The 10,246-nt window shown below is 49.6% G+C and overlaps 2 protein-coding genes across 3 annotated transcripts in view; both read right to left on the bottom strand.

Moving 5' to 3' along the window:
• POLR2A (RNA polymerase II subunit A) overlaps positions 1 to 7,030 on the bottom strand; it is a 29,402-nt gene extending 22,372 nt beyond the window's left edge. Inside the window, exon 1 of one of the 2 annotated variants that reach the window (XM_055258105.2) lies at positions 6,498 to 7,030. In XM_055258105.2, the coding sequence (XP_055114080.1) occupies positions 6,498 to 6,590 (93 nt within the window). In that variant the 5' untranslated portion in view covers positions 6,591 to 7,030. The remainder of the gene's footprint in view (positions 1 to 6,497) is intronic. The other variant, XM_063629534.1, reaches the window with a different exon arrangement.
• Positions 7,031 to 7,858: 828 nt separating this feature from the next.
• On the bottom strand, positions 7,859 to 10,094 carry SLC35G6 (solute carrier family 35 member G6). The gene is made up of 2 exons (XM_055258119.2): positions 9,848 to 10,094; positions 7,859 to 9,369 (listed from the first exon to the last, which is right to left on the bottom strand). The coding sequence occupies exons 1-2, from the start codon at positions 9,848 to 9,850 to the stop codon at positions 8,356 to 8,358; spliced, it is 1,017 nt and encodes a 338-aa protein (XP_055114094.1). The 5' UTR covers positions 9,851 to 10,094; the 3' UTR covers positions 7,859 to 8,355.
• Positions 10,095 to 10,246: the final 152 nt, after the last annotated feature.

The raw sequence follows: 10,246 nt of genomic DNA on the forward strand, positions 1-10,246 counted from the left end.
GTCAGGAGTTCGAGACCAGGCTGGACGCCCCAGTAAAATCCCATCTCTACTAAAAATACAAAAAAGAAATTAGCTGGGTGTGGTGGCGCACTCCTGTAGTTCCTGCTACTTGGGAGGCTGAGACAGAAGAATCGCTTTATCCAGGAGGCAGAGGTTGCAGTGAGCACAGATTGTGCCACTATACTCCAGCCTGGACAACAGAGCTGGACTCCATATCAAAAAAAAAAAAAAAAAAAAAAAGAATACATTACTGCTTTAAATCCTTATTTAAATAAGTCAGGGTATAAATAAGTTATGCATTCCATGGTAGACGGTTGTTTTTAATGAATAGGGGTCAACTACTGCGAATGAAATCCGGCACCCTCTTTCCCCCAAATTTTGTGCACACACCGGTACAAAGCTCTAGTACCAACCTGCTTTGTGACCTTCCCCTCACCCAGCAACATCTAAATCCATCTTCTAACAGCAAGGACAACAGCTCTATCTCAAAGCCAATTCGAAGAGCTCTCTGTACCTCCATACACTCTGACCTCAAGACTTCTGTAAAATATTTTAGCCTAAAATACCACCTGTTTCACAACAAGAGGCCCCTTACCCTCACCCATCCTTCTACCCAAAATTGAACCATCTGTTGGTCCCTCAAAATACAGACATCGTATAAACTGCAAGACATGCGGAGCACTATCAAAGCCCAACAATCCTATACCCCAGAGATGACTCTGGTAGAGCTTTGTCAACAGTGTCCCATACTTTTACTTATTATTATTCCATCTTGCATCAGTACAACCTCTGCCTACCAGGTTCAAGTGGTTCATATGCCTCAGCCTCCCAAGTAGCTGAGATTACAGGCACCCGCCACTACACCCAGCTAATTTTTGTATTTTTAGTACAGACGGGGTTTCACTAGGCTGGACACGATGGTCTTGAATTCCTGACCCTCAGGGATTTGCCCACCTTGGCCTCCCGAAGTGCTGGGATTACAGGAGTGACCCACCGTGCTCGGCCCATTTATTATGATTTTTTAATTGAGATAGGGTCTTGCTATGTTGCCCAGGCTGGTCCTGAACTCCTGGCCTCAAGTGATTCTCCTGCCTCAGGCTCCCAAAGTGCTGGGATTACAGGCATGAGCCACAGCCTCCATTTTTTTTTCATGCTTTTAAAAAAATGTAAATATGTTCCCATTTTAACGTAAGGCCTTCACTCTGCATACTCTTGAGTAACTTTTTCATTTATCCATAGATTCCCTAACATTGTCAACAGCCCACAGTGCCCTTACCATTTCAGTAACTCTCACAGCACTCACTAGGTCAAAGGAGAGCCACAGCCAAGAGCGGTGGCTCACACCTGTAATCCCAGCATTTTGGGAGGCCAAGGTGGGCAGATCACTTGAGGTCAGAAGTTTGAGACAGGTCTGGCCAATGTGGCGAAAGCCTGTCTCTACCAAAAATACAAAAATTGCCGGGCGTGGTGGCGGGTGCCTGTGATCCCAGCTGCTTGAGAGGCTGAGGCAGGAGAGCAGCTTGAACCCAGGAGGCAGAGGTTACAGTGAGCTGAGATCTCACCTCTGCACTCCAGCCTAGGCAACAGAGCAAGACTCCATCTTTCAAGAAAAGACAGCAACTTATTAAGCACCCAGACCCAAACAACTTAAGCATTTATGTCCTAGGAACTTACTAGCCATTTGAGAAAATACACACAAGTTGAAAATACTATTAATATATTAAAACAAAATAACATTTTTATTTCTTTCCCAAATAACCATCTCATTCACTTATGGCGCCTGTTAGGCACTGCACCTCTCAAACCTTGGAATCAGACTAAACAGCACCACCTTTATTTCTTCTACAAACTGATTTTTGTCTGTACTTAGCAACTGCTAAAAACCCAGCTTCATAAAAATATGACACTATAGAAAGGGATTTGGCACCATCTAATGTTGAAACAGAACTACCAAGAACTAGGAGTTCCAGTGTATCTAACAAATGTACCTATGCTTCTCTTGGAAATTTAAAATACCTCACTGTGCCCACTGTGAGTGTGCCACAGTGTCTCAGGACATCAGCACAGTGTGGGATCCTATTGGGAAGCTCCTCTCGTACATTGTAAGAATACACCCTAAGTTATTCAACAGGATTCCTATTAGTAAATACCAAGTAATTTATAATTGTCACTTTCAAACAATGTTGCAATAAAAGTCCTTCTACATTATCTATGCATATTTGTCCAATTATTTCTTTCATTTGTTTATTCTACTAATTTTTATTACATGTCTATCATGTGCCAGGCACTACCTGAGATACTAAGGCAACGTGAATAACACAGACAAAGTCCCTCATGAAATTCATTCTCTAGCAAGGAAGCAAGAAACAGAAAAACTAATCCTTTCTAGAGTGACAGGCTGTGAAGGAAAATATAGCAGAGATGATCAGAGAAAACAAGGGCAGGGCGGGGGATGCTATTTAAACAGAGTGGTCAGGAAAGCGCTCCTAAAGATATGACATCGGCCAGGCGCTGTGGCTCATGCCTGGAATCCCAGCACTTTGGGAGGCCGAGGAGGGGGATCTCTTGAGCCCAGTTCACCAGCCTGGGTAACATAGTGAGAACCCATCTCTACAACAAATTTAAAAATTAGACAGGCACGGTGGTATGAGCCTGTTGTCTCAGCTACTGAGGTGGGAGCATTTTTGAGATGGGGGCTCGCTCCGTTGCCCACGCTGGAGTGCAGGGGCGCAATCTCAGCTCACTGCAAGCTCCACCTCCCAGATTCACGCCATTCTCCTGCCTCAGCCTCCAGAGTAGCTGGGACTACAGGCGCCCGCCACAAAGCCTGGCTAATTTTTTGTATTTTTAGTGGAGACGGGGTTTCACCGTGTTAGCCAGGACGGTCTCGATCTCCTGACCTTGTGATCCGCCCCCCTCAGCCTCCCAAAGTGCTGGGATTTCAGGCGTAAGCCACCACACGTGGCCTTGTTTTTTGAGATAGAGTCTCACCTGGTCACCCAGGCTGGAGTGCAATGGCATGGTATCATGCTCACTGCAACCTCCACCTCCCGGGTTAAAGCGATTCTCCTACCTCAGCTTCCCGAGTAGCTGGGACTACAGGGGCATGCCACCACATCTAGCTAATTTTTGTATTTTTAGTAAAGACAGAGTTTCACTATTTTGGCCAGGCTGGTCTCAAACTTTCCTGACCTCGTGATCTGCCCACCTTGGCCTCCCAAAGTGCTGGGATTACAGACGTGATTGAGCCTGGCCAGGGAGCATCTTTTGAGCCCAAGAGGCTGCAGTGAGCTATGATCGAGCCACTGCACTCCAGCCTGGGGGACAGAGGGAGACCCTGTGTCCAAAAAAAAAAAAAAGATATGCCATTTCAACAGAGAACATACAGACATAAAGGAACAGGCATGCAGAGCAGAGGTCTGAGCAATGTTGTTCCAAGCAGGAGGAATAGTGAATAATAAAGTCCTTGAGGTAGGAATAAGCTTGCAGTGTTAGAGAAGCAAGCAGTCAGCATGCTTCAAGAAAAGCAAAGAGAAGACTAGTAATGAGATGGAAAGGCAAGCAGGAGCCAGACAAAACAGCACTTTATAGGTCAGAATGAGTCCTGAAACCTCTGGAGAGGATTCTATGAAAGGAAGGGATGAAGAGATCTCTCTAGCCTGTTCTAGCTGTTCTTGCCAACTGTAGGAAGACCAATTAGGGCTACTATAGCACCCCACAGGAAAGATGAAAGTAGGGTGGAATACGGTGGGACATGGTGGTGGAGATGGTCATAAATGGCTGGATTCCAGACATATTTTGAAAGGTAGAACTGACACTCTGGCAGATGGACTAAATGGAGATTGTGAGAAAGAGAATCAAAGATGGCTTTTAGGTTTTTGGCCTGAGCAAATGGATGAATGGAGAAACTATTTAATGAACCATGCAAGACTGGGAAAGGAGCATCATTGAGGGGAGAATTATGCTTTTTTAACCTAAGGATGAATTTTTATAAGTAGTAATGCTTGATCAAATGATTTACATATTAAAAGGTTGATAAAATTGTTAGACCAGAGGCCAGGCATGGTGGCTCATGCCTGTAATCCTAGCACTTTGGGAGGCCAAGGCGGGCGGGTCCTCTGATGTTAGGCGTTCAAGACCAGCCTGGGCAACATGGTAAAACCGCATCTCTACTACAAAAATAGCTAGGCGTCGTGGCACACGCCTGTAATCCCAGATACTTGGGAGGCTGAGGCAGGAGAATTGCTTGAACCTGGGAGGTGGAGGTTGCAGTGAGCCAAGATCGTGCCACTGTACTCCAGCCTGGGCAACAAGAGTGAGATTCCATCTCAAAAAAAAAAAAAAAAAGTCAGACCATCCTCCAGAAAGGTTATACCAATCTTTCTACCAACAACATATAAGCATGTCTATTTCCCAATATTTTTGACAGCAGGGAAAAAAAATCAGATGAGAAATAATTTTATTTTAATCTGGATTTTTTTATTAGAAAATCAACTCTTTGTTGGCCATTTGCACTATTTCTGTGAACTGCCTATTAATCTCCTTTACCCATTTTTCTAGTAGATAGGTACTTTCTTTACTGATTTGTAAATGTTCCTTGTACATCAATAAATTTAACCTTGTCTGCGTAATTGCAAATACTGTTTCCTGATCTGTTTTTCGGCTTTGCCACAGTGCCTCTATAAACAGAAGTGGCTCTTTTTATGTAGTGAAATCTGCCTTGGTCTTCCTTATACATAATGTTTAGCTCATTTTAGGCACTCCATAAAATTTGCCTGTAATTAATTCACTACTATTAAAGACTTCTGTCTCTGGTATCAGCCCTGCAAAAGCCTTCTATTTTTTTTCTAGTGCTTTATGGGTTTTTTTAGATTTAAGTCTTAACTTCATCTGGAACTGATTCTGTGGTATGGTGTGAGGTCAGGACGTTCTGACTCCTGACATAGCTGAACTTTCTCCCAGCAAAAATGGTCTCTATCCACAAACAACCACTTAACTCCATTCTTTCCAGCCAGTGGGCTCCCTCTACTTAGCTCCACAAGGGAAGTCCAAGTCACCAACAGCTCTCCCCTAGGGCTGCCCTCCTCTCTCTGGTCTCTCCTCCCCCATCAGTTTTTCATAGAGCAACTACAGCAGTATTTTTTTCAAATGTGAGTTTGCTGTCACTCTGCTTATAATTGTCAACGACTACCTACTGAAAATAGAATTAAGTCCTGACTCCTTACCATAATATACAATATCCCATGCTTCTCCAGCCTATTTCTGTAACACACTTTTTCTCTCATCCACTAAACCTCAGCCACACCGGCCGCCTTTCACCCTCTAGGACAAGCCGAAGTTCATTTCTCCCTCAGGCCCTTTGCACTTGCTATTTCCTCTGCCGGAAAAGCTCTCGCCATAGAAACTATGGCTTCGATGACTGCCTGCCTCTCATCATTTGGGTAATGTCTTCTAAGACAGGCCTTCCCAGACCCTGACACCATCCCATCTAAAGTAGCCCCACCTCGGCGGGCGCAGTAGCTCACGCCTGTAATCCCAGCACTTTGAGAGCCCGAGGAGGGTGGATCACCTGAAGTCAGGAGTTCAGCCATTGCACTCTGGCCTGGGGAACAAGAGCGAAACTCCGTCTCAAAAAAAAAAAAAAAGGACAGCGGAGAATCACCTCAGGGCAGGCGTTCGAAACCAGCCTGGCCAACATAGCGAAACCCCTCCTCTACTAAAAATACAAAAATTAGCGGGGGCATGGTGGCGCATGCCTGTAATCCCAGCTACTCAGGAGGCTAAGGCAGAAGAATCGCTTGAACCCGAGAGGCGGAGGTTGCAGTGAGCCGAGATCGTGCCATTGCACTCCAGCCTGGGCGACAGAGCAAGACTCCGTCTCAAAAAATAAAATAAAATAAGATAAAAATAAAAAAATAAAGTAGCCCCAGCTCAGTGACTCTCCATGGCATTACCCCGTTTCACTCTATTCGAGACAATTGCCATTAACTGAATTATCTCGTTCATTCATTGTATTCATGTTTACTGCCTTCTCTTTCCCATAGACAGTGCTCTTGAAGGTAGGGTCCTGGTCTGCCGTGTTCACCTCTGTAACCCCAGAGTCTCTGGTGTCTTCAACAGAGCAGGTGCTCAATTAATATTTGTATTACAGAAGAAGAGGAAGCTATCCGGGGTTTGGCTTCTTAATCAAACTTGTAAAGACTCCCTAGGATTCGTCTGATCGCCTTTAACGTCGGTAACTCTGGAGTGTGAAATCAGTCATCCTTCTCTCCCTCCAGCCAGCCCCCCATCTCGGACAAAGCGCTAAGCTTGCTCAACTCTTTGCAAAATATAACTCTGGGAGGCCAGAGACTGGCGCCTGCACGGCCTTGGCGCTGCTGAGCCATGCTCCTGGCCCGTCACCCATAAGCAGCGAGAAAGCGCCAAGTTTCCGCAGCCCCCGTCTGGCCCCGCCCGCCAGGGGAGGGAGGGAGGAAGGGGAGGACAGAGCCGCTTACCAGTTCATCCGGACTCAGGACTCCGAACTGGACTCTCTTGATGGTGCGCAGCGGGCATGCGCTGTCCCCAGAGGGGGGGCCACCCCCGTGCATGGCAGAGGCAGGCGCGCTGCGCAGGCGCAAACCTCACTACAAAAAGCCTGCGCCGCCTCCGCCTAGGTGCTCAGACCTCCTCAGGGCGGCCACCGGGAAGGACCTCCCCGAGTTGGGAGGAAAAAGCCGGAGGAGGGGAAGGTGGGGGAGGGAAGGAGGCGGGGAAATAAGGAGCGAAAGGAGCCCTTCTTTCCCTTACCGGAAATTTTTCAGCTCCCAAAAAGGAAAAAAAAAGAAGGGGAAAGGAAAAGGTTTTTGGGGGAGGAAGAAGAAAAAGGGTAACGAATAAATAAGTAACCGGGCTCCTGTACGGCAGAGGTTACGGCAGTTTGTCTCTCCCCCTTCCGGGAGCCGCCTTCTTCTCCAACCGTCCCGGCCGCGCTCTCGGCGCTTCTGAGCGGCGAACTCGCCGAACGACGCTTCTTATAGATTCGCCCTCGCGTCCCCGCCCCTTCCTTTCCCGCCCTCCCTTGCGCTACGGGGTCGCCTGCGCAGGCCCGCACGGGGTGCGAGCCAGAGTCGTGGGTCAACCCCACGCTCGCTGGTTGGGCGACCTTTTGAAGTGACAGGGAGAGAGGAATTTTTTTCCTTAATCCCACCGCCTCTCCTCGCTGCTCCTTTCTGCACTGAGGCTTAAGGTTTGAAGACTTGAGGGTAAAATTGGGCCGCTTTCATTCTAGTTTGGACAACGGTTTCATCTTCAGCAAAAGCCTCTCATTCGTAGCCCCCCCCAGCTGGAAAATGGTCTGCTCTGCGAATCGGTAATGGATGCGGGGCGGGGCGGGTCCTCCCGGGGGAGGGCGGTTGCTCATGAATATGCAGTTATCTTGCTGAATATGCATGAACAAACCAAGATGGCGGGACCAGTGGCTTGTCCGGAAGTAGCCGATGTGTGTCAAACGGCCCCCAGAGACGGGTGGGCATCTCCTGGCCTCTAATGCCGCGGTGTACCGAGCCATGGTCCTAGATCCATGGCATGAGCCGCTCGAAGAGACTTCAGCTGGGAGGCCTGCTCTGGAAGGAGTGTGGCCACTGTCCGGGAGAGATCACGGGACCGCGACAATCCGAGAAAAGCAGATTAGCCATGGGGCGGGCCACGAAAGTCCTGGGGGATTTGGGGTCAAGGCATCTGAACATTAGGAAATCCTCCACTTTGTAGAATATTTCAGGAATAAAATGGGGGGCGGGGATCCGAAGGGATTCTCCAATGAGAACGGTCGTAGGACTTTCCACTCTCCCTCCAAAGCAGAGACGACACCACTGCAAGGCACATTCAGAGTAATCCTTGTTTGATGTCAATGTCACGTCACCACCCCAAGGGGGGGGGCCACAAGCACGAGGAAAGGAAACCTTCGCCGTGAGGGGAGGGGTGGGGAGGCACGCTCCCCTCCCCCAGCGCAGCTGCTGGCTCTGTCTTTGCCGGAACACTCCAGCCCCAATGCTCTTCTCTTTGCTGCTGAGTGAAGTCCTCCCTGTGGCCCACGGACTCCCTGCATCACACCCTTGGATCTGCTCCTCAGACTTTACCCTTTAGTTATGCCCTGATTCCAGGACCCATCCTGGACTCCACATCCCTTGGTCCCAGGCTGGCTCCAGGTCTTCTAGGTAGTCTCTCTCCACCAAGTCCCCAAGTCACCCTTGACTCTGAGAGGTATCCCTCTCCCACACCAGTTCTTGTCCAGTCACTTCTCCTCCCATGTTTGTCTTCAGTCTTTGCCTCTATTTATCCCTGTCCCTCCCAACCCCCGGGCTCCCAAGTTCTATCTCACTCCTCCACCTTCCCTTCCCTCTCACAGCTGAGGTTCCGGGCTGTGATGATGGCAATGCTGCCCAGCACAACCCCTGCCCCCATGATGTCAGAAGGTGCCACAGTCTCATTGAGCATATAATACTGCAGTATAAGGGCCACCACCACCTCGGAATGCAGGACAGCGCACACCAGGGCAGGGTGGGCCTTGGTGACTGCATAGCTCACACATGTGAAGGAGACCAAGGCGAGGATCCCCACTGCCCCCACACAACTCCAACTCAGGAGGTCACTGGGCAGCACGGGGGTCTGCAGCACAAAGAGGCCTGGCACAGAGACCAGCAGCCCCACCAAGCCAAATAGGAAGGCCACTGTTGGGAGGCAGGAGGGAAAGTGCAGAGAACGACAGACCAGAAGCCCCAGGGACAGCGCCAGGCCTCCCAGGAAAGCCAGCACATAGCCCAGGATGGTGTAGAGACCCGTGGTCCCCTCCTGTAGTGTCCCAAGTCCAGGTCCCACAATGATGATTAGTCCTAGGATGCTGCCCAACAGTCCACACCAGTCGTAGCCACTGAGACCCTGGCTCTCAAGGCAGAGGGTGAGGACGGCGGAGCAGACGGTGGAAGAACCTTTGCGAACAGTGGCAGCGTTGCCAGCGGGCACCATCTGAACCGCATTGTAGGCACATCCAATGCTGAGGACGTTGAGCAGGGCATGGAAGCAGGCCCGGCCTCGGATGTCAGGAGGTCCCAGAAGTGGGTCGCCACGCAGTTTAAGTAGCAGGGCAATAGGGAGGTGGAAGAGGCATCGACAGATGAGCAGCTCCAGCGAGGGCAGGCTGGAAGCCTGGTAAGCCATACGAGAAAGGGAGCCCACGAAGCCAGCAGGCAGGCCCCCACCCAGCAGGGCCACCAGCAGGCCCTTGGTGGCATCAGAGGGCTGGCAGCGCTGGTGCCAGGGGAGGCTGGGTGGAGTGGAGGGCGGCGATGGCTGCGTGAAGTCATGCAGGTTGCAGTAGGGGTGACTGCCAGCCTGTTAGGGAGAAAGGAGCTCAGGGTAGACAGCAGCCACAGCCCAGGCGACCTGGGGCAGGGCAGATGCCAGGATGGGGTCTGGGACCCTATGGGACTGTACAGTGTCGGGCTATTTTGCTGAGGAACTCTTGGGAGCTAGAAAGGGCCTAAAAGATGAGTGAGATGGTATAATGTGGGCCTGGAGCAGGAAGCAAGGAGTGAGCAGTCCTGGAGCATCGTTACCCTGGGTAAGTTGTTCCTGGGAGGACCCAGGATGCTCTCTTGGACCCAGGATGCTCTCTTGGATTGAGGAAGGGGAGGAAGCCTCAGACGTTATGCATCTGTGTGATGCCACAGGTTCCAGAGACATCTGGGGACACCATTATGAATTCTATTTGTGGGTATCTCTGAGACAGCTAAGTTTTAGGAAAGGAGGGGAAACGGAGCAACCAGGAGCTATAGGGAGGGAGTACTGGGCCCCTGGCCCCCACACTCACCATCTTTCCTTGGACTTTCTTCTCTCCTCCTGGCTCAGGGAGCCTGGGCCCCTCAGAGCTCCAGCCATTGTGACCTGGTTGGAGTGGGGGTGGGGTTCTTCCCTGGAACCCTCCTGAGGTGGTAGCACGCCTGTTTTCCCACTGAGTCTAATTCTGCTTCCTTTCTTTCTTTTCTTTCTTTTCTTTTCTTTCTTTCTTTCTTTCTTTCTTTCTTTCTTTCTTTCTTTTTTTCTTTCTCTTTCCTTCTTTCCTTCTTTCTTTCCTTCTTTCTTTTTTTCTTTCTTTTCTTTCTTTCTTTCTCTTTTCTTCCTTCTTTCTTTCTTTCCTTCTTTCTTTCCTTTCTTTTCTTTCTTTCTTGACGAAGTTTCCACTCTTGTTGTCCAGGCTGGAGTGCAATGG

This window comes from Symphalangus syndactylus, chromosome 20 (genome assembly GCF_028878055.3).
Source record: "Symphalangus syndactylus isolate Jambi chromosome 20, NHGRI_mSymSyn1-v2.1_pri, whole genome shotgun sequence".
NCBI lineage: Eukaryota > Metazoa > Chordata > Mammalia > Primates > Hylobatidae > Symphalangus > Symphalangus syndactylus.